Below are 25,459 nucleotides of genomic sequence, written 5' to 3'. Positions count from 1 at the left end.
TGCTGCCCATCAGAAGAAACTGAATAAGTCATTACACTTGACATATCCTGCTTCATTCATCTGTATCATCTCTCTGCTTATAACTACTTGTGGATGGATAATTTGCCATGGTTGTACTTAAAGGTAGACAACCCCAGTAATTTTTTGGTGGTCTTATGCAGATAGGGATTGCAAAGGAAAAGTAATGTCATGCAAACTGCAGAGCTAATTATGGTCTTCAAATGCCTGCAGCTCATGTACAAATACCAGCACACTTCATCATATAAGCTGCTCTCATAGGCTGTTCTTCAAACCTCACAGGAAACAAAAGCTTAGAGGAACCAAGAAACCTGGTAAGTGGAAATCCAAAGACTAACTAGACATACAAGACTGAATCTTCATTAATATCATACCTTAAATAAAATTATTATGCTACATACTTAAAATCTGGCTATATTTTTTTAAATGACAATATTTGTGGCCCCTAAAAATAACTATCCAGATTTTAGGTTTAATTTTTTTCTTACCTGCTATTATTGAATCTTCTGCAATGGAAGGTCAGAGACTGTACACTTTTCTCCATTAGCAATACTTTTTCCATCGTTTTGAACAACTACTTTATTAATGCAGATTTTAGAAGTTTATTTTTGCTTGTGGTCTCTAATGGTTTCAAACAACACAGAAAATAAAGTCCAGTGACAAGCAGGATCATTAGGGGAAATTTTTTCAACTGACAATTATTTTCACCAAAAGCTTACCTCAACATTATGAATCATTTGTGACCACTTATACCTACGTAGGACATATTAAAATTTAATTTCAACGCAAAGAGCCAGCAATAGAAGCGTGCACACCAAGGCACTAATGTGTTGATCCGAACTCTGCTTAGTTGAGGCAAGTTGGAATTGCAATACTGCCAACTAAATTTCACAGAACCACAAATGAATGAATCCCAAATCTCAAGAGGGACTTCTTTTTTATTCATTATGCATGACATTTTCCTCTCTAAATTATTCATTTTTTAAAAAATGTTATTGCTTTAGCCTTCTTAACCTTTGTACTCCTTTCCCCTGTGGTTTTTGCCAGCTGTAATATCAATTGAGGAGGGGAGATGTTCTAAACAACATAATAAAAACCTTTTCACAACCCTACAAAAAAATGTGTCTTACTACTCTTCCATCTTATTTTTCCCCTTTTCACAACACTGGAACTTGGATTGCCCTGAGGGGAAAAAAAAAAAGCTTATATTTTCTATCAGTGCTTTCATTTCAATTTAAAAAAATATTCGAATGCTTTACCATTATTTATATAATCCCTGAAAATTAACCACTTGGGGAAATATCATTTGAGTCCTGCAGGGTGATGAAAGTTGACCAAGTGAATTAAAATTAAAGACCACCTCAGACATTGTTCCCTACTTTCTTCCCATGTCTGACATTCAGAGTTCCTGCTTTCAGTTCCTGAAACAAGCCCAATGATGCAAGAACAGGCTGCAATGTGTTGTTAGGCTCACCACAATCTCCTAATCTGTGTTTTAATAGCAAAACACCTAAAAAAAAAGTGCACATAGGAGCTACGACAAGACTGCAAGGCATGTTTGAACTCTGTTTATACACGGGTATTACAGTATGACCTTAGGAACATCACTTGTCTCCTGCATAGTTCAATTTTCCTTTCCATATAAATAAATGACTGATGTTACTAAAGCAATAGAAATAAAAGTTTTAAAGAGCTAATGAACTTACAATGGAAAGAAATTACAAAGAGTAAAGATTCACATCAGAGAGCCAAGCAATCAAGTTTCTGGCTCCACTAAACTGTTCTTAAGCTTTTCTTCAGGAACCACAAAAACTTGTTGCTGTAAGCTCTCCCAAAATTCTCCCTAATGACTTGCTACTCCCCTTCCTTTTCACTAAATCAGCTTTATGGGACAAGGGAAATATTTTAGTCTCAAAAATGGAACCCAAACAATTAGTTTAAAATGTTTGATATATTACTATTCATTTATTTCTAGGCTTTTATATCAAGGTAGAACTGTCCATTGTGAACAGCTGATAATTTTCTGGAGAAATCTTTTCAACACAAAGAACTAGAAGCTGAATTAAAGCTGCAGCATTGCATCATGTTCCATTATAGAGTATATCATATCTCATTGTTAGCTCACCCAACACAATTTAACAGGAGTATATGACAATGCCAAGGGCTGCAAGAGTCAGAGCAACTTCTTTGCTCTTATGAGTCTTATGTGATTATCATTGCAATTAGATGAAGAGAAGAAAGTTATGCTTAAATTGGCACAACAGTTCAGCCATGCAGAGCTGCACAAATTGGACACAGAAGCACACAATGATTGCACTGTTTATGGATTTAGTCTCTGTTATGCCTTTGTCAAACCTTGTAAAAACCTCCCTGCCTGATAGATCCAGACTGGTACCACAGGATTTTCCCTGCAGTTACTGCTTTGGGGGCCCCAGATTGACAGCTGACCAGAAAAGATCTTCCTACCCTTTTGTTGCCACCTCTCCCTGTCAGACTCATTTACTCCCCTGGGTGGCTAGTGGGGGTACTTGCTCCAGCTATCACAGTGCAAGGACTCTGCATGGAGTTGCATGGACATCACAGGGCACAGGATGGAGAAGGAAACCACTGAAGCCAAATGTAGAGAGGAGAAATACAGAAAACAATTGAGGAAAACCAGAGGGGGGAAAAAATGAATCAGAGCCATTCAGGTAGCTTTACTTGAAGGAAGAACTAAAAGGAGAAGACAGTACACATTTTACCAAATCTATGTTTACTTTGAGGCAGTATGAAAAATATGGGAATTTCAGAAATACTTATAGTGATGATAGATCTGTTTTGGTTTCAATATAAGTAGTACGCAACTTTTCAACCTGCAAATATACATTAACTTTCAAAACAGGTAAATAGAAGTTTTGAGCATTTAAGAAAATGAAGAATAATGAATACAATTCTTCAGTAATACATAGCTACACTTTATATACATATTAAATAAATTTAGCCAGCAAATGTAAAACAATCTTACTATGCTTCTATTTAAGTGAGGAGTTCAGTTTTATATTATACATTAAAACAATAATTTTTCACTGACTGCAAACAACCCACTTCCCAGGGAAATCCATAGTTATTTAATTGATCAACCTGTATGATTTTAAGGAAGTTAGAAAAGATGAATTAGAGTTTGCCTTACAACAGTTAAAGCCACTTAATGTCAATTTCATATTTAAGGGCCTGTGCCAAGAAATCTGCAGGAATTAATTGACACATTATAATGTGCTTTGGGGAGTAAAAGCCTCCAGGTACATTTAAGAAAAAAGTCCTTAGCAAAGGGATTTTCAATGAGAAATAAGCACTATGACTAAGGTTTAGATTTCCTGAATACAAAGATACTTACCTATGTCCTTTAGACACTGTTGGAAATGCTACTTGAATGGAAGCAGGTAGGGAAGAGGGGAAACAGGTGAGGGGTACTATGATAAAGATGGGTAAAACGCTGAATCTAATTTGGTCAATGACCACCAGTTTCATCAGTCAGCACTGATCAGTGCTCAGGTCTACAAAATCCTTTCAAGTACTTTCAACAACCTTTGTGAATACTCTTCCTTACATAGATTTATTAAGCAGTCCTAAAAAATCATTATGAATACCCAATATATTAAAACTAAAATAAGAAAAAATCTAAAAACATGAAGGGTTACGAAGGGAAAAACAGAAAAGTAGTTCAATATTTTATTCCTACAGAAAATATATGGAAAATATCTTAAGTGAGACTCATACTTCATTATGGACTACAGTCTTCTGCAGAAATAAACAGCACTGGACTTTCTCACATCAGTGAGAAACAACTCATTTTTATACACTTGTTTGCACCCCATGAGAGGCTACACAAAACTGACAATGCATCATGGTCTCAAGCTCACAATATGTAAGCTACAGGAAAAGATCTCAAACCATGCTCTGCCAGCCTCACATGATTTTCATAAGTATCTGCTGGTGGTTCAAAAGCATTGTCTGGGCCTTGGGGCAACTTCTGCATCTGTGCCTTCTTCAGGCTACTTGAAATTCAAACTGCATGATTCTAACTTCTCCAGGGGGAAAAGAAGTTGCTGTAATTGCTACCAAGATAATGTTACAAACACAGACTGGAACCTGCCTGAGTACAAATGGAAGCCGCTACATTTTTCAAGATATTCTGAATTTAAGTCTCTTAAAGCTGGAGAACTTGACTTAGACTGCATGTTCTCTTCCACTAATGGCCAATGAAAAATTCATAATTAAGGGTGTAAGAGGGGAATTTGCAACTACAAAAATCCTATTTCTTCAGATCAAACCATTACTAGTCTTTCTTCAGATACATTCACTGTATTAAGAACTTGCAGTAATATTTATGTCTAATTCTCATATATAGATTAATATTACTCTCCCAGGATCTCAAATCCACATGTTTTTCCAATTAATACTAACATCCTCCCCAAGTTCAATAGCATGTAAACAGAGAGTTCCTTAAGGAATATGACACATTCTGTTTCATCCCAGTTTTCCAGTGAAGAAAAGAGCTTTCAAAGGGGCAGTATTCACTCTTAAATACCACCACAAGATTTTGAAAACAGGTTTTTATAAGCTTATGCAAGGAAAAGAAACCCTAGAAAAATTTGTCTTCTAAAGTATGAATATAGATTCCGGATGCATATATATACTTCATGTGGTAAAGAACATTGCCTTTAAAGCTTGCATTTACCCATTCATAATCTAAATGGTAGAACCATTATTATACAGAATAAAATTATAATCAACTTGATAAATTAAAAACCTAGGAAAACAAAGTATCTAGTCAAGTAAACACCACCATGGTGATTCTGTATAAATACAGAATGGGAAACATCTGGTTAGGAAACAAATTTGTAGAAAAGGGTCTTGAAATTAAAATAGAGCAGAGTGCAGTACGATATACTTCCTGCACAGACTAAAGGAAAAGTATTCCACTTTGGTAAACAAAGAGCAAGACTAAAAATCATTCATAAAAAGAATGCTAGCATTTTGTCACAATTAGCATAAAAGAAAAGTTACTAGAGGAATGTACCAAAAACATTCCAAAGTTTCAAATAATTAAAGAACATCGTTAACTGCCAGCTCCACTTTCAATATTCACAATAAAACACTCTGATTTGCAGGAAAAATCATACATATCAAACATTAGTAAAACCTTCCAACAATGACACTAAACTAGTATAACCGCTATCAAGATATTGCTCAAGGTGTTTATGAGTTCAGATAAACTCTGACATTGATGTTCTGAATCCCTTAACCCCATTACTATACAAAGGGAAAAACTAGATGGGCAGTCATCTTGCCTTCTAGCTCTAACTTTATAAAACTTATAAATAGTTTTGTGTAAGTGTAATATTTGAAAGTTTCATATTTCAAAATATTTATCCTTTTCCTTATAATTTCAGTTCTAAGGATTCAGCCATCTGGGCAGATTACAGTCTTTGGCATTCCACAGATTTCAGCAATGAAGATCAGTAATTGACTTTCTGGTTAAATAACATTTTTTCTACTGCTCCAGTTATACTTAACTATGTGAGTAAATCATGCTAAAACACAGTACAATGATGTCCTAATGAAGCCAAGAGATAAACACTGGAGTTAAAAAAAAAAAAAAAAAAAACAAAGCAGAAGAAAAAGTATGCTCTAAAGAAAAATGAGGTCCTTATTTAAATTTAAAACTCCTTGCTTGAACAAAGCCTTGAACTGATACAGGCAGTATTTGCTCACCTCATCAGGAGCTATCACAGGCAAAGCAGGATAGCATTCTAGTCAAAGATTAACTGAGCTTCCCAAAATATGGGTAAAGCAATATTGTAAACAGGCCTCCAATCAGACTGACATCTAAACAAGTTTTCAAACACCCACACTTTATACTCATCAAGGTTTTAAAAGCAATCCTGCACAACACACACAGATATTATAAGAAACCATTAAAAGCTACAGACTTAACTCACTGCAGGTCATCAGATTTATGCTATAAATTCTCACACCCATTAAACTCAATATATGACAATGTGGGTGGTCTACAGCACCTTTCCAAGCACTTCCCTGGCACTGACCCACACTTGGGGCTGGCACCAGGCCCTTAACCCCTCACCGTTCCTCTCATCCAGCCATTTATGCACTGCCAAAGGCAACACAGTACATGATATAGCCTGATGTGGTTTACAGCTATAATCATATTTAGCCAATGATTCTGATTCAATTTTAATCACCCATATAAGAACATCTTACATACTGGAAAACTATCATGTCCCTCATGAAATTTCTCTTTATTTTTCCCTCAGAAGAAACAAAACTGAACTCTATTCAATTTAAGGTTTTCCTTAAATTGTGCTCCCTGTGAATTCTACTCATGAAGAACAGAAAGAAATACATATCTCCTCATTAAAAGCCATATGACTACATCCCAAAGTTGGAATTCACCTTTAGTGGTGAATTTTGAAGAAAATGAAGAAAAACATATTGCTGTCGTCTTCTCAGTTGACAGCCCAATATAACCCCACAAGCCTATCCTATGGCAACAGTGCTTATGAAATTACTTCTCAAATTTTAGTTTGTCAGATTGTTACTTGCTAGAGTCCTTGGCGCTTGCTTCAACTGAAAATTGTCTTAATAACTTTAGATCCTCCTCTAATTTATCAAGATCAGAATTATTGCTCTCTCAATATGCCTCAAACTAGTGCAAGCTTGTTGCAAAGCCACAATATTAACATTCATGCCCATATTCCATCAGTGAAGTTATCAAAGAAAATAGTGAACTAAACCAGACCCAGGAGAGACCATGGTCTACCTCTAACATATACTCTTGGATTAACTATAAATATTGACAACCACTTTTGAAGGCATCTTTCAAATAGTTACACACTTCAAGGTAATCATCAGCTTTTTAATGTGGCTTCAGGCAATTTCTCTAGATTTCAGGGTACACCATCTTGAACACATTAAATATAACTTCTAGAAATTGAGCCTACTGCTGCAGTGCTGCAATACGAGAAGGGTACTAGGCACTTTAAAAGAACTTTTTTTTAAGTTGATTACTATGGAAAAAGGGGTTTTCGTCATTAAGAAAAAGAATGGTCTTAAGAAAAAGTGGTATTGAACAAAATCCTCAAACTAATGCTCACGACCCTACTGAATAATTATGGGACCATCTTTGGCTTGGAGCTTAAACATCCTGAAGAACTTGCCCCTACATTACCATCCAGTATCGCACCATAAATCCTCAGATACAAATACAATTCTGTGTCTCCCTTTCCACATATGGTTCTACCTTGTTCGCCTGTACCTATTCCAGTTCTCTCCTTTAAAGGGCTGGGAAAAGGAGTTTCTCTGTTTTCTAGGCATTATCAAAGAGCTCTTGACTCAACAGCACAGATATTTTGTGTACTGGTTTCCCTTTATAATAAGGCACCATTCTCAATTTCTTCCATGTGTAGAGACAACAGGTGCTTTTAGCTGGACTCAACAGTGAGCCAAAATTTTTTGATTATCCCTACTAACAGCACTGTTTTCATATTGAGGACTGGTCCTGAGCACAGGAATTCATTTCTTTTAGTAAATCTAACCAGGCAAATGAATTCCAGAAATGTACCTAGAGCACTCCAACTGCTAATGAGGAATTAGTACAGGCACAGAGCTAGTTCTGAAACAAAGATGAGATACAAATCACATTGCCAGCCTCAACAGATCTGCTTCTAACAGACCACATTACTTGCCAAGGTAGAGATAGCCAGAGAGAAACTGAACAGGTGACAAGACAAACAAGTTTAAAAAGTGTCAGTAAAACCTTTATTCTCACAAAGAAGTTCTAAGTTTTCTCCGTCTGTTCAAAGACACAGTTTCAAATCACACAGCAAATCCTGCTGGAGGGTAGCTATTTAAATACTATGCTATTCTGAGCATTTGACAGAAGTATTTCTCTCTAATGAGCTTCTCAATTATTAAGATAACATTTTTTAGTTTCAACCTCTTTCAAAAATTATATTTTTTCAACAGTTAATGAGTAAATGCAAAGACTATCCAGAGCAATATTTCTTCTAATTTGTTTATAATATTTACAAATTTTACTCCTTTCCTAAAAGACTCATAATCTAATTGCATAACTCCTTGAACTCAATAACACTAGTCAACTAAATAGGAAGAAGTGAATTTCTTTACTAAATCAATTCACCTTATTAGCTTAGGTGGAAGAAGTTGAACTGCAGCTATTCACACCTTTTCAAAATTCTTAGAAGAGAAAACAATGGTTATATAATCAAAGTTCAACAAATTAAATGCCCTTTGCACATATTTTAGTCTTGCAAAGAAATACTAGCAGAAATGTGTAAAGCCAATATGACACTTACTTATTCTGCCTCACTTCACATGACTATGAGTCTGGTTCCAGACATGACAAGAGTATAACACTAAAGTAAATTAATATATGTTGGTAGAATTTCTACCACTGCATAGTCTGCAGCTGTTTTACCAGATCATTTATAGTGGCACATGCAAAGGAGGGCCACACATAACAAGGACTTTTGAGTTGTTGAAACATTATACAGACCATATTATATTAAACAAGAATTTAATTATTCTTCATAATGTAAGAAAGCAAAATATTGATAATCAAGATACTGCCCTAACATAACTCCAATCTTTATCAAAAACAATATCCATATAGCAAACAAAACAAACTCCTAGGTTTAAGCATGATGCATATATAAAATACAAACTTTTCCTTACATATGTGAAGACTGCTGTAGGAGAAGGAAGGCACCGAGGTCAAAGACCATAGTGATATTACGGTTTTGGAGATTATGAAGCTGAACAAGCAGCCAATCCAGATCTGGAGCAGTAAGATGGGGAAAAAAAATACCACTTTCCAAGTCACCAGGAGTATCTAATGTTTACTAAGTCTATCTCACTGAAAGAAAACAGCAGAACGAAAATGTCTTGCAACAGTACAAAGATGCTAAACTCCAGACTCTTCCGGAAAAGTATAACTTTGCTCCCACTAAAACTAAAAAGAATACAGAAAAGGACATTAATAAAATTTCCTTTAAAAATAGTAATTCCTTGACAGTCATGTAAATTATTGTGAAATCTTGCTCACATTCTTATTCTAGATGGGAAATAATAGATATTCAAATTAGTTTCATCTTCAATTTCATGTTTTCTGTGAGATACCACGCAGCTAACTAGTACTTTCTAAAGTTACAGATTTTTTATTTAGTGTTATTATTACTTCATTATTTATCATATGGATATGCCATAAAGCCACTAATACAAATACATTCATTTCTTTATCCAGAAAACAGGACTTTTCACTCCTCCTTTTTCCATCACATTAGAAACATACACATGCAGATTCACATGCACACATCCAATTGAAAAGTGCAAAGAAATAAGTGATAAGAATTTTCAGTATAAAAGTGACCATCTGCGTTTCATTTGCTACATTACTGTGCCTATTGTGTAAGAGCAATAGTAAGCGTTGAATAGAATAAGAAAACTTGAAATTATCTTATTACCTAAGTCATTCTACTTGTCAATGACACCAACAGTGTTTAGTTCCCACAATCAATGGAAAACAAACTGCCAAGAAAATAAAACATGCATAATTTTTAGCTTTAACATGCAAATAAATACTTTGGATTCTGAACATTCATGAGCTTCATGTCTTTACCTGGCATGGCAGCAGCTGGCTGAGTGGCTGAGTCTGTACTCAATGAAAGGCGACCGCCTTTGGCCAATCTATCACAGAACAGGGTGATGTTCTTCTTCAGTCTGCTGGTATCTTTGGGCATGGACAACTGGCTGCTGAGAGTCAGGGCCTGCTCCTTGGAGCTCTTTGATAAACAAGTTCTTAATAAGTAAGAGACTGCAGCATCCACAGTTTCTTCCCAACCCTGCATTAGAGAAAAGGAAATTAAATAAAATTAGGTGAACTGCAATATGATATATCATATTAAAAATAAGGTAACAAATAATGGACTGAGAATTTTCAAACTAAACTGGTACATAAAATATGGTTTTGGGGTTAATGAGTGTCATGAAAACCCAACTTCAACTTGTACAAGCAAAAGTTGAAAAAATAAACTTGTTCCAATATTGAGGTCAGAGAAATCAAATTTCATTAGTAACCATGTATGGGCAGTATGAGATAGAACAGCTAAATTCAGTTGTTGCATTAATAACTGAAAACTAGAAGTTCCTAGTTGTGGCATTTGAAATTAAGAACAGAATGCAGATGCAAATAAAAACATAATATGTAGTATATAATATTAGCATGATGAGACATCAAGGCCAGGAAAAAAAATATATATCCAATTATACATTCCTTGGACTCACAAAGAGTTGCATAATATGCCAATAGCAGAGAACGTCATGACTAAAACACAAAGGCAAAGATATTCAGTATCCATTTATCGGATCAATTAACCCTAAGTTATGAGCACACATGTGTCAGTGCTGTGATGAACAGGGACTTTGATTTCAGCAGAGTGTCAAGCTGTAAATATTTATGAAAAGACCAGCTTAGTAATCACTTCCAGTTAAAACAAACAAATTACACTCAGAAAAAGCAAGTTTCTTTTCAATAAGCACCTTGAATAGCACATTTAAAAGTTAGCTTTGAATCTGTAATCTATACTGTGGTTTTACACAAACAAATCAAAGGCATTCCTTTAAGAATTCTGGACAGAAGTCTTACTATCTGTGACAAGGTTATTAGGTTAATGCATAAGATCTAATACATTATATTGATCTCATTTTTGCAGTATGACATGCAGATTGACTCCTCTTGATGAATTCTGGAATCTTAAATTACATTCTGATGAGCCTATGTGATTAATCCACAGCATCTATAATTAATGAATTGCAGGACAGTCACAAAGCTCTCTCATGTCTTTTCACTACAATCTCACAGAGCTTGGATAGTTAGCAACTAATACAAAGGGCTTGGTGGCCTGCTAACTTCATGACTCACAACACCTCCGTATTCAGCCACCTGTAAGCAAGTTCCATGTATGCGCTGCCTACACGAACAGGAAAGTATATTTAACCACTGTAGCATTAGTGTCTGCTCTCTCAATGCTCCTGATTGGCTGTGACTTATTTTGGCAAGTTTAGTGACTTTAGAAATTCTGACATGACAATCTGGAATCACCCAGCTCTACTTGCTGCTAAACTAGCAGAAGGTAACACCAAGCTTGCTCTTTATGAGGCGAGTAGTCAGAAAAGAAAACTCAGAATCTTCTAGTTTTTAAGCTCCTTCTTATGGTATTTTCTACTTGATTGAAAACACTAAGCTGAACAGCAAAATTGCCTACATATACAAATTTCCATGACTCAGTAAGAGTAATGTTTGAAAGAATGACAACATCAACCCTGACATAGCCCACTGAGCAAGTAAGGTTTATGGGTTTCTTCAATTAAATACATCATGGCTTTTTGTGAAGGACACTACTTTTATCACAGAAAATCAAAGGCCACCTTCCTGATCTTGTTAAACTCCTAAGAACAGATCCAGGGCCAATGCTTATTAGTGGTCAAGTACACCAGCGAAACCACACAGTCATATGCACTTCATCCTTGTCCAAACATTCTCTATACTGAGCGTCCTGGAAACGTGATGTGTGTATGTATAACATACTTACATTTTGTAAAGAACATGATCACCTAGTGAGGTTTTCTTAGTCAGCATTTGCTTTCCTGACTTCAGAAAAATAACATTAACCCCTTATCTTATCTGGATTTGCCCTCCATAAAAAATCCATAAACTAGAACAAAAACTAGGTAAATCAGAAAAAACATGCCAATCAATCAATCAGTGCTGTAGTAGCTTAACGTTTTGCAAATATTCTAGAAAGAGTCCATTAGAATGCAATGCATCCAGTGACCTGTGATGCTGACAGGAAATCATCCATTCTGCAGCCAGTTTAAAGAGGTTAATGAGCTGGTAAATGCTGTCTACATTCCCACATACTGGGCAATGAAATTTAATATGTACAAAGTACCAAAAACAGCCAAGCCAGCCACTCCTAATTATACTACAAATCATGAAAAATAAGAACAACATAAACATAGGAATCTTGAATTTCACTAAAGACAAAGAAACACATGATTAACTGTTGTCAGCATACAGTAGCTCAGGAGCTGGCCAATATGTCTCTCCAAAAAAGTTGTAAAAATGCAGGCAAAAGCATTTAAATGAAAGCACTGACTTACAAGCTAACAAAAGTCAGGAAATTAAAAGTGGCTAGTATTCTGTCCTTGGCTCACACAGGTACGTTTTACTTTATACCACAGCCTTAACATTTTCCAACCCTTGTTCTTGTATTTCATTTCCATGTAAAACTGGTTTCTCAGTAGACCATAAAACTATCTTCTCCAATTCAAGGTCTGGTGACCTAGTAAGTCCAGTCAAATCCAAAGCAGCCTTTATGATTAATGAAAGAGTACACAAAGGCTACCTCTAAATGAAAAAAGACTTGTTGGAAAACTGTTAAGGTGATTTTGTACAACTAAGAATTAATGGCTGCAAATAAGACTGCATTTATCAGCAATTTGTATTGGTGCAAGGGGAGAACTGAAGGAACAAGAAAAATTCTTCACATGTTAAAAAAGCTGAGAGATGTTTGAAAATGAAAGTATCCTCATCTATAGCCCAGACTGCAGCATTTTCTACTACCACAATTGTAATATTCACCAATGGATTTCTGTGTAGAATTCTGCATATTTAAGGACCAAAAGTAACACCTTCAACAGGTGTGTGATGCCAGTAATCCATCATTCTATGGCCAACAAGCATTGCCATGACTGCAACAATAAATGCCAGACTCACAGAAAGAGGCATTATTAAATCATCCAAAATCTTTGTGCAATTGAAATAGATAAGAAAGATATTTAATTCATCCATTTTACTGTTTCACAGGGAAAGGCTGGGCTTCATGTTTTGCATAGACACATTATTATTTTTCTCTTTTAGGTAATAGGAAGAGATTGGCACTTTCTTTAAACCAAATCAAATACACTGCAGGAGTCTGAAGACCAAATGCAGATTCGTGATACTAGCATGGCTAATATAAATATCATTAGTGATCTGTACAAATTGCCACAAAGGATCCTCAGATGTCATGGCATATCTGAGTGTGACCATAATTATACATTCAAACTCACTTTGGCATAAGGCTTCATCCAGAATACCTTGTTTGTAGCCTGACACTTAGCTGCAACATTCCACTCCCCAAGAGTTTAGCTGGTTAAAAACAAGGTCAACTAGACAGAGATAGGGGCAGGATCTGAGGGAAGGATTTCCATATTGTTGTTGTTAAGACACATAGAACACATATAGGTAGGGAGAAGTCTGATAGGGCTCTGTTGTCAGATATAGTGGGTTTACTCATAAGGTGTACCTTCTTAACACATTTATACAGGTAGTATATTTCAGAGATCTACAAATGAAACCTATTTGTCTTAAGTACAAATAAATCAATTCTAATAGCATATCAGTCAAACTTGAACAAGATTCCTAAGTTGTATGCATAAGCCAGACAAGTATTTCATTGTGTACCTTTTATTTTAAAAGCCTTGATCTTTTTTAATAATACTCCTAAGGCAACAGCCATTTTCTGAGCTGCCTATGATGTAATCTATCCTGGAGTGACAATCAAGGCAGTTCTGAAAGAATTCAAACACAATGTGAAACATACTGCATAAACTATGCAAAATCGGGGCCAGCCAAATGATGGGAATTCTTACAGCTGTTCACTCAAGAATTTGCCTGGCTATATCTTATTTCTTTATTTTAGACACAACAGTGATTTCATCAGTTTTCAAAAATGCTAGAATACTTGGAAGTTCACAATATTAATTACAACTTTGGCATTTATGCTTATCTCAAGCACCAGAGGTTTCTGTATCTGAAAGCATTGTTTATGCTAATTCACAAGAAACACCAGCCATGTGCCTCTCAGCACTCTGCTTTTACAGCAATTGAAAAAAAATTATCTTATTCTTACATATACAAACCAGCAATCCACTAATCCATGGCTACTGACCTGGTAGTATCCAATACAGGCACAGACCATCAGCAAATTTGGCCAGGAATTTACTGTGGCACCAGTCTTCCTAACTCATATTCTTCAAGCATATTCTATATTTCTAACTTATTTATTTGTCTCAAAGAGAAGATAATAGCCACAGAAGCCACAAACTAGGCATGCAACATCTGCCTGTGCTGTCAGAAATGGAAATTACACACCTCCCTTGTTAGTGTTCCTGAAAAATTATGGATAAAAAAGAATTGATAAACTCTTCAGGAGACCTTTTGGAAAGAATCGGAATAAAAGAAAAGGCAAACCAATAGACTCAATATCTATTTAGCACTCAGAAAAAAATGCACCAAAATAGTACTGAAGTCTTAATGTATTACATCTGAACAATGCCAAGAGACAGTATACTTTTTAAGAAAAGGTTTTCTAAGAAAAATTTTTTCTTCGTTGAAGAATTATCCTTGTAACAATATAAAGCCAGTTTTGATTAATGTAATGCATTAGAATCACCAGCCAAAGACTATCTGGAATCTTCTACAATTCACTTCTGCATTTAAAAAAAAAAAAAAAAAAAAAAAAAACAACAAAACAAAAAAAAACCCACAAAAAACCACACAACAGAAAAACCAAAGCAAAAGCACCTCCACACATACAAATAACAAAAAGCTACCACTGGGATAAACCAAAAAACAAGGTACTGGCAAAATCCTACAGACTAATGGAATTCAAGTCTGATGAAAATCCAGACAAATGACTCAAGCTTAAATACATTCCAAATCTATAAAGTGCCTAAGGACATTTGTATTGAGCACACAACAGAAAAACCACAGCTGAAGTTCTTACATTAAACCTGCTTTCTCTGGTCATACCTTTTTAAAAGTCATTTATGATGCATAACGTTCATACTATTAACTTATTTGATTTTGACTCCTACTGCCACTTAAAGAAATTCAGTTCTAATACAAATTCATAGACTGATGAAAATTATATCAAAGTGAGCATATACTTGAACATCTCAGACAAAGTAAGAGCCAGAATAACAAAAAAACAAAAAAAGAAAACCAAACAAACAAGCAAAAAAAAAAAGGAAGAAAATTAGTATGACACATAGTTCTAGAAAAATAGTTCAAAACCATAGATGAATCAATTTCACTTTAAATTATGGAAACCATTCTTACTTGTGAGCTGGTACTCTGAAGTCAACCTGTCACAGCATATGCCAATAGCATATGGCACAGTTGAGATGGCCACAATACACAGAGTAACACCATACAACTTCAGAAGGCTTTAAGCATTCCCCCAAACAGAGTAATACCATATCAGAAGGCTTCAAGCATCTGCCCATGCAGAGAACATCACTTCAGAAGGCTGCAAGTATCTGCCCTTCTTGTTCCTCATCAGAACCTTTTATCCCATTACCTTCGATGCATTGCACCTGTGTGCCCTCTGCTCCCTTTGGTGGTTGGTCAGTGCACCTGGGCACTCCCTGGCTCATTGCTGCCAATGCTGCTCACCTGACCAACACAGCTGCAGCCCACTGGGGACGAGGCTCGGCCACAGCCCCACTCCCAATTACCACAAACTGCACCTAGAGCAAGCTACTCTGAAGAGCTTTATGGACATTTAAATCTTATTAAGGGTTTGGACTTAGAAAATTTGCCTGCTCCAAACAAATTACAATTTACTTGAAACATGAGAAATAAAAGCCAAACAAGGGACAAAAGAAAATGCAAATCCGGAGAAGTACAAGGTAACATCTTGGTAACTCTGCCCACAATATGAGCAATCAAGCTCTGTAGGGATCCTGGCACAAAAGATATGTAAAGTAAAAGTTTAAACAGACTGTGAAGAGCAACAAATAAAAGACTACAGAAAGGAATCAAGATTGTACAGGAAACTGTATGAGATCTGTTTACAATATTTATCAAACCAGTCTGAGTATAGCAAAAGAGATCTGTGCAGAGTTATTTAATATTAAGTACTTATGCCAGCAACTATTTTCCAGCTACTTAAGAATATCTAATTCAAATATTAGTCTTTCACATTTTGAGGTTAATAGACTGCAAAAATCAGATTTAGCAAAAATCCATTGTGAATAAAGTGGGTTAATTTAAAAGTCTGTCACAGACACACTTGTAATTCCTACACAGCTGTGCTGTAATTGCCAGTCATAACAGAAACCGCAGCTTTATCTATTCAATGGAGAAACATTTATTTAATAGGAACTCTCCAGCAGCATAAACTACTCTCTACAAGAACTTTTCATTTTCAGTCCTACTTGGTAAACATATATTGATAGCCTATGATAGCCTTTTTCTCACTTCACGTGAGAAAAATCTCTATGACAGATTCTTTCCTGGAAAGTAGAATTGTCATTTAAAAGTTTCTCTGGTATTTTTGTCAGTTCACAAATGACCAAATGCTTCTGCATTAAATATAAATATAGCTTTTGGAGGATTCTATTCTATGGACACTTAACTTTAAAACAAGATTTGCCAAACTCTCCTTCTATAGTGTCTTCAGATATGGAAAAAAAGTTAAAAATGCATATGGCTTAGTAATCAAAGTAGTGTTCTTAAAATTGTCTTTTAGAATAGGCAGTATTTTCTCATTTAGGAACGCTGTTCCTAAACTAATCTAATGGAAAAATCAAACTGTAGAATAAAAATATTTAAAGCAGTGGGTGTTTTAGCAATCTAGCAAAGCGAGCATTACTAAAAAAAGGTTCTGAAAGCTGCATGCATGAGGATTATGACCTCTATCTTTTGTGATTTCAATTAATTTTTCAAGTCAAATTCTGAGCAAAGTCCTGCTCACAGAAACAGGTTATGGTTATCAGCAGTTGTAGGGTTTTCTGTATTAATGAAACAACTGGTAACATGATTAAAGAGCGTAAGAAAGCAAAACCTGTAAGAAAGCAAAACTCTGTGTGGGGATCATAGTCTAATATTTCTAACACTGCTTAACTCTTAGTTGCTTTTGAGATTAGTAATTTACTCTCAGCAAAGTGCATGCTTGACCAAAAAAATATATACCAGGATGAATATAGATGACGGTTCCATTAGCTCCTCCATTAAAATTTAACCTCTGTATACTGCAGCCGAATTTCCATATGGGCTGCACCCTTTTGCAATGGATGTTCTTCATTTGCACAGAAAGACTTCCAATATTAGATTAGAATTAGATCAGTAGGTTTCTTCTTGACAAGTAATGAGGCTGTGTTACTCAACTCTTCTTTCAAATTGTCTCATATCTCAAAATTGGAGCAATATAGTGTTTACTGACAACTCGTTTGTTGGGTTTTTTTCCTTGACAACTGTGGTCTTTTAAGAATGGGTAAGAGGCAAGGAAAAGGGCATATTTTTTCAAAAGATAAATTTTAACTATCTAATTGTACAGTTATTCATCTAGTAATGCTTATTTGTTGTAATATTAATGCATCCTGTCTGGAATAGTGAAAGTTCATACATTTCATAGGTTTCTGTAGACACTATTGCCCAATCCTGGATTTTTGAGATTTTTTTCCTCTTAATTTTCTTTCTGCCTTGACTTCTTATGACCACTGGCCCCTTCTGTGAACTGATGAAATAAACTCTTGCAAACACTACATGAATGGAATGGCATGACTTCTCTTGTTGCCAGCTTCAGAAGTCTGTTGTTTTGATTTTTAGCACTGAAATCATCTAACACTTCATCTTTCTTTTCCTCAATAACTTTTCACCAGTTAGTTAGGAAAACTGAGGTGCTGTTTGGGTCTTGCAGAGGTTGTCTACAGGCAAGAAAACATACTAAGAATTGTGCATCTTGCTAAGAAGTGCTACACATCCAGGAATAGGTTTGCCATACATTAACTTTACAATTAGGATCAGTGAGATAACTTTAAGTATGGGGAAAAGGAATCAGACCTTGTTACATTCAGCCTGGAGGAAAAAACTAGAAAAATCATATGCTAATACAAGGTTATTGAAATTCTCATTGCATCCCAGCCCATACTCCATTTTTATAACACTGATATTCTTGGAGATGAACTTTTCATCTTTCACTATATCTCTTGTTAGGTTATTAATACAATATGCTATGAAATACTGACAAATGAGATTGTGTTTTCAAAACCTGTGAAATATGGAAGCACACACACTAAAATATATTAGACCTGGAAAAAAAATCATTATAAAATTTGTTTCCTATTTAAATTCTCACATTACTTTAGATCTACACACCACTATCTTTAAACTCAGTAGTGTTGCTTCAAATTGTGGAATTTCTGTTCTCCCAAAATGCACAGATGAGGACAAAGAGGACAGTGGTAAACTGGACTTGCATGTTTACTTGGATAGACAACTTTTAAATTTATTCTAGGGGTTTTTTTCCTACAATAGTATCTGAAGCAAAGTTCATTAACTCCTCCACTCTTTGTACAGATTTGATTTATAAGCGGTTTTACTTTTGAGGTATCTAAACCATATTTTCAGCTTTATTAAACTTTCACTTCATTGAAAAAGCCAGGAGATGATGAAGGACATAAATTATGCAATCTTTATGTTCCTTTAATATGGTCTAATTTAACAGAAGTCTCTCACTATCTGTGCAAATGCAAGAGAATACTGGTATATCATTCTTAATCTAGGAATTAAGACAAAGCACCTTGCCATTAACTAAAAGGAAAAAAATCCATATGAAAAAATGACTTCTCTAAAATCATGATTAAAAAAAAGTGAGTTTTTTTCTGGGATCTTGTAACAAGATGAAAAATTCATATGATGTCTTCTGTATGATATCCCTATTTACCTACCTCTATCTATCTGTGTGATATGATATCTTTGTAAATTCCAGTAAACAGATTATACAACAGCACACCATGTGAAAAATAGCTATAGGTTATCTAGTAATGACCAAAAAATGCTACATGATTGCAACTTAGAACCAAGAACAACCATCAAACAAGAACTAAAAGCAGTCTCACCACAACTAGTTCCCTCCACTTCTCCCAAAACCAAAGATAACTTGGTGATTTGATCTTCATACACTCTCTCACAAACCTTTCTGACCATGAGATCGAAGGGAAATGATGAATTTTGCTGTGTACCATTGCCATATGTTCAATATAAATAGAGAGCTTCACAAAATTATTGGGAGGTATGGTTAGATACAATGCTACTAACATACCACTACAGTATTTATAATAAAAGTGTCATAGTTTTGAACTGATGCCAGACAATCAGAAAGTAAAACCAACAATAAATATGCAGTTTTTAATTCCATAAACCCTGTCCTATTAGAAAACATAAAGGTCATACTCCAATGAAGAGGAAACAGATTTGTTTTTTCAGTATATAAGCAATTCCATCAGAATTTTACAGTCAATCATAAATCCCATTGCATTTGCAATATGCTAGTACAGTACTGATCAATACACAGAATCATAGAATGGTTCAGGTTGGAAGGGACTTTCAGGATCCTCCAGTTCCATAGGCAGGGACATCTTCCACTAGACCAGGTTGCTCAAAGCCCCATCCAAGCTGGCCTTGAGCACTTCCATGAATGGGGGATACACAATCTGTTCCAGAGCAGCACCACCCTTCTAGCAAAGAATTTTTTCCTAGTATCTAATCTAACCCTACTCTCCGCCAGTCTAAGGCCATTCCCCTTGACCTAACACTACATGCCCTTGTGAAAAATCCCTCTCTATCCCGCTTGTAAATCCTTTTACTGGAAGGCTGCATAGCAATAGTCTGAGGATCTTTCAATTAGGACACAATATCAAGGGAATTCTTCACTGACAATAAACTTCTTTACAATAAAAAAGAAAAGAAAAGCAAAAGAAAGAGCCACTGATTATATATATTGAGTGTTAAGACCCTTTGCTGAACAACATTTCTGTAATCACTGTAATGCATCACTCTTGTCATTAAGCAGTTTAGATGACAACTGATCTGCACTCCTGGTATGCACCACATACTCAGTAATTACTATGACCCTAAAATGGCTCTTTGTACCTGAACTAGACAGATCACCCTAACAAAGAGAAAGTTTAGAGGTCCCCATTACAATACTACATACAGAAAGATGTCTGATAAAAGAAGCTTATTTAATTTATTAAACAAAGAGTACATCTCTTACAACTGCAGTGCTTCACAGGGTACCCAAATTATTTCAAAAGATGGTGATATATGCTGGAAGCAAACTAATCAAAGCAGAACACAGTTCTGCCTTGACTAATAATTTACACCAAGAAATAAGATTCCTAAGTAGATCTCTGCTTACATCCGAGACAGTGCACTGAAGATTAACTTCAGGGTCTCCAATACCAGCAGAAAAAATCAGTGCTCAAGTTAAAATCAATTCTCAAAACTTTTTAATCAAAATACATATAAACAATAGATTTGTCAGATTCTCCATAGCATAAGCTTTTTACCAAGGCTGAAGGCTTATTCTGACCTTGATACAATTTTTAGGGAATACAACTAAACAAGACAAGAATACAATTCTTTCTGTCCTTTGAACTTTGACAATTCATAATGCATACCATAATGCACACTATTTCTGCATAATTTTGTTTAAATCAATTTAATGCCATCTGGAAAAAATAGAGAAAGCTTTATTTTTTGAAAACCATTACTATTGCCAACCACCAGAAGCAAGCCTGTTAAAAAATAGAATCTTACAGCCTCTTCTTATTAAACACCAGAAAAAAGCAAATGATAAAAAATTTGAAAATACAATTGGGCATAGCTTCTTTTGATAACTTTTTAAGTGGAAAGCATCAGATAATCATATAGATTTTTAGTAATCTATAAAAGCTTCCAATAGATCACATTAAGCCCCTCTTTCTCAGACCAAGATATTATTGGCACTTTTCTATTCTGCTCAGAGAATTCACTGTGAGGAATTACATGAGTTTAGCTACAAATGAAGATCACTAGGTAGTGGTGCAATGTGTCTTCAACTTACGATTGCTGCCATAACCCACTGTCTTCTCAGTAAATAAAATTAACAGCATGAAGAGAATGGTTACCAGACACTTTAAGGAACTGTGATAGTGCTGGCAGTAGTGGTAAGACCCCCTCTATGGTCTTCAAATTTCCTCTTTTGTCCAAGTTACTAAACATTTGGTCTTTTGTGTTTAGACATTCCAACACTGTCAAATAATCAATGAGTTTGAAACTCTGCTTTTAAGGATAACAAAAGTAGAAACAGTTGCAGTAAATTAGTGGCTTTACAACCACTTGTCTTTCTGTCCAGCTACTCATATTAAAAGCAACTGAGGGAGCTGGGGTTGTTTAGGCTGGAGAAAAGGATGTTCAGGGGAGACCTTACCACACTTTTCACCTCCCAGAAAAGAGATTGTAGCCAGGTGGGAGGTAGCCTCTTCTCCTGCACAACCAGCAACAGGTCAAGACAACATCACAAGCTGCACCAGAGGAGGTTCAGGTTGGACATCAGAATGGGCTGCTCAGGGAAGTGGTGGAGTCCCCATCCCTGGAAGTGTTCAGGAAATGACTGGATGTGACAAAGGTTGGACTCCAGGATCTTGCAAGTCTTTTCCTTAATGCTTCTATGATTCTAGTTATCTCTGGTATACTCTGGTCCTCTTGAAAGCAGGCTATCAGGCAGAGCACTGATTTTCATATCAAAACATACTATAAAAGAATGTTTGAGGTACTTGAACCATTGTCTCTTACTTCTCTTATTGTCCAGCTGGATCACATGCACACACACGAGCAAAGGGCATCGACAGGAACCAGGCACCTCTGGTTTCCATTTTTAACCTTTCTCCCTAATACAGGACTTTGCTACTCTTCCTTGGGCAGGGAATCTCATTTCCTCACCTTCTTCCCCTCACTTGAAAAACTTATGTTACCCTGAACCAAACTAAACTTCAGGTTGAGACTGATCTTTTTTATTGAAAAATTATGGGGCTTATTGGGAAAAGCAGAAAGCACCTTCCTTTTATTTTAGTGATTAAGGGTTTAAAGCTTACTAGCTTTTTGCCCCCATTTCTTTTAGACTTAGATGGTTCACTGTACCAGAAGAGTCTTTCTGAATCGTTCTGTTGCATGGTATTGACTCAAATAGGAGGAAGAGTTATCTATTAGTTTTTATCATTAAAAAATGTTACTGAATGTCATTTAATGTAATTTTCCAAGTTGGATAAAAGGAAACAAATTTCATGTGTTTTTCTCTCTAAAACCACTTATCTGCAGATGCATTATCCACCTTGTTTCTAAAAAGAAGGAGGGGAATAATGTATCTGCTGTAAACTAGTCTGTTCACAAAAATAAAGAATACAACCATATGGAAAACTGGCTTCAAGTTATCCATCCTCGCGGCCCACTGCCTTGTGGTGGTTTTGAGAGATTTTGTTGGTTTATTGGGTTTGGAGTGAGGTTTTTTTGTTACATTTAAGAAATTTTACCTAAAAGATAATTTGTACTAGCCTATAGCAAACAAGAAAATATTAAATATTTCAGCCTATTTTTAAATATTTCCTTTTGGTACACAGTTGGAACTTTGCATTTAAGAAGTAGTTACAATAACAAGTGGAAGATAGAAAATCTAAGGCACAAAAACTAATTCCAGATTATTTGTATGGCAACCAAGAACTAGGTTGGATTAATAACAAGAATTAAAGTGACACTTCCCAATAAATTCTAAAAATTAGAGTTCATAAAAATTACTCTTGCCAAAGATACAATTATTAGCCCAAAGCTTTAAAAGCAGTGGACGGCAATGGAAAATTCAAAGAAAATTTTTTCTAATGTCAGTCATGACAGAATTAATCCTGCTGGAATTATAGAAATAACCCTACCTTTGATTTTGAGAGTTTAATCTCAGTAAAGGATTCTTTCCACAAAATGGCATTTTTAACATTACTCAAGAACTGTAGAGTAAAATCCATTTGCTATCATGCATAAAACCTAGCAGGCTATCTAGTCTTTCCCAAATGATTTTTTTTCTTTGTGGATTACATTCAGATCATCTTCTTACAGTAAGCAGAGACATTTGACATTAACTCCTGTGACTTTTACAGGCACTTCAGGAGTGTTTTCTGACACCATTTCTTTTTCATCATTGCCTTAAAGTACATTTTTCAACTTTATCTAATCAACACTCTGAAGTGGTAAATTTATAGTTCCTAAAGTAAGTTAATTACTGTAAATCACAGAGTCAATTAAAATATGCATTTCATCCTCAGGCATATTTTTCTTTCAAATTACAACTTCAATAAAATCCTAAGATCTAATACAGACATTTACTTGGTTGGTATGACTCCAAACATAAATAAAGAGAGATGGAAATGTACTTCCTCAACACCGGTTTATAGCTGTTACTGTTAACTGTAGTAACACAAATGTGACTACAACAAGCAAGGAATGATTCTGAGCAATAAAGCACTTTTATGTAATTATTTGGTAACATCAGGAGAACTAGGAAAATATTTACTCTTCAGTGAAGTTGCTGCTGATGGCTGTATTGCCAAGGGCCCTCCATCAGTCTTAAAGTCAGAATGTTTGTATCGACAGACATATTCTCCCTTTGTAATTTATTAAACAAAGAAAGCATTAATACCTTAACCATCAGGCATATGAGCCATCAGTCAATCCAGACACCGTCCAACCATTATACCAAAACTACCCCGTGTAGCATGAACCCTTTGAACACTTTAAATTAGCCTGGACAAATTCCCTCCTCTCCCAAACGGATTTCCTATTGTAAACATATACTTTATCACAAACTCAGCATTTTTCAAATCTTCTTCCATCCAGAAAACTCAGCTTGGTAAAGGATAATCACTGAAAAATACCCCTTAGAAATATGAGGGGGTTTTTTGTTTCAGACTTTATAGTACTTCAAATTGCTGTCAGTCCCTGCTATAAACTAACAATAAATATGTTAGTCTAGCAGAAGAGTGACCAGCTCTCCATGTAACAAAATCTCTAGTACTTTTTAACATTATTAGCAAATCATAGATTCTTTGGTCTCCAAAAGCATCCTAAAGTGTTTTTCTACCACATATTTCAACCAATAGAAAAAGACAGAACTCAAAACCAGTATACATGTGAAAGTATAGTTTGCATACAGCTGTTAACACTATGCTCTGAAATAGTATTAATATATACTTCTATATTTTAACTATGGATTTTATTTTAGTCCCACAGTACCAAAGTACATTGGGCAAAACTGCAGCTAACTTCCCTGCAACTACTTTTCTTCAGTTTTGGCATCAATTTTTAGTGGCTTCATTATCAGAAGAATTAGCTCATTTACCCTGAGAGAGATCTCGTTATATTTCTGATGTTATACTTCTACAACTGTGTATCATTCATGAAAGAATCACTGAAAAAGAGGAATGTCCTTGTATCTCCAACACTGAACAACCCGCTTAGTCAGTTTTATCAAAGCAATGCTATCTAGGTGTCAGTTAGAAATTTACTGCCAGAAACAAAACATGATGCCAAATATCTGTTATTCATATAAAATATGCAAGTTTGCAGTATTTCTTCCACTATATCATTGCAGACAAGAAAACCCAAATTTTATATGTTCTTAGACAAAAGTTTACAGCAAGAGAAACCATTTAGCAGTCTGAGAAAAAAATGGTGACACAATGAGAACAGAGAATGCCACTTTCACATTTGCTAAATATCTAACTGAAGTGATTGCCAGGTCTAGAAAACAAGATACAATCTGTTCTAAATTAAAGGGCATGTATGAGAATAATGTTGATGTTACAGTAAAAGAGGCATTTCTTCTTATGTTAACAGTGTATTCCAAACATTTCCCTTTTTTTAAGAAAACACTTCCATAGTTTATTGCTCACAAGGCAGAAAATGTTCTGGAGATGTAGACTGTATCCAAACTGTCTTCTAACACATTCCCTCCAAATAAAAATACAACAAACCATTGTGCAGAATTGTTTGAAGAGTAAATAAAAATTCTTCAGAGTATTTTCTTTCACCAGTGTTCTACTTCACTGCTTACAAGGAAACCTGAACACTAGCTAGAAGCTTCTGTCTGTAAATATCATTGGTATGTCAGAAGATTTCCCCATTCCCTGCCTAAGCTTCTTAAATTACATTCAGATTTCTGTGGTACCATAACAACTTCAATATGGCACGTAATTCAGTACTTTGTAAAGGTTTTGTTTCTATTTCCACCTCCAGTTGTTGGTTTACATTTTTCATCCTGACTGCTCTGCAGGATATACATCCTTACAATGCTTATGTGAAGTCTTGCAGCTTCAACATGGAACATTGTTAACCACCACGTTAAAACCACACTGATATATAGGCTGAAGCAAAATCCTGCATTACAGGATACAACAAATGGTACCATACTTCACCAAAACGTGCAGCTAAGCAACCCAATTCCTG

At 35.4% G+C, this 25,459-nt stretch overlaps 1 protein-coding gene across 1 annotated transcript in view; it reads right to left on the bottom strand.

Moving 5' to 3' along the window:
• BBS9 (Bardet-Biedl syndrome 9) overlaps positions 1 to 25,459 on the bottom strand; it is a 283,769-nt gene that overhangs the window by 130,255 nt on the left and 128,055 nt on the right. The window contains exon 20 of the mRNA XM_054273742.1: positions 9,716 to 9,938. Within this exon, the coding sequence (XP_054129717.1) occupies positions 9,716 to 9,938 (223 nt within the window). The remainder of the gene's footprint in view (positions 1 to 9,715; positions 9,939 to 25,459) is intronic.

Source organism: Melozone crissalis, unplaced genomic scaffold (assembly GCF_028551555.1).
Source record: "Melozone crissalis strain CALT ecotype California unplaced genomic scaffold, PUWL_Pcris_2 ptg000016l_1, whole genome shotgun sequence".
NCBI classification, from domain to species: domain Eukaryota; kingdom Metazoa; phylum Chordata; class Aves; order Passeriformes; family Passerellidae; genus Melozone; species Melozone crissalis.
Note: the sequence above shows the minus strand (reverse complement) of the source record. Positions and strands in the feature narration are given on the sequence as shown.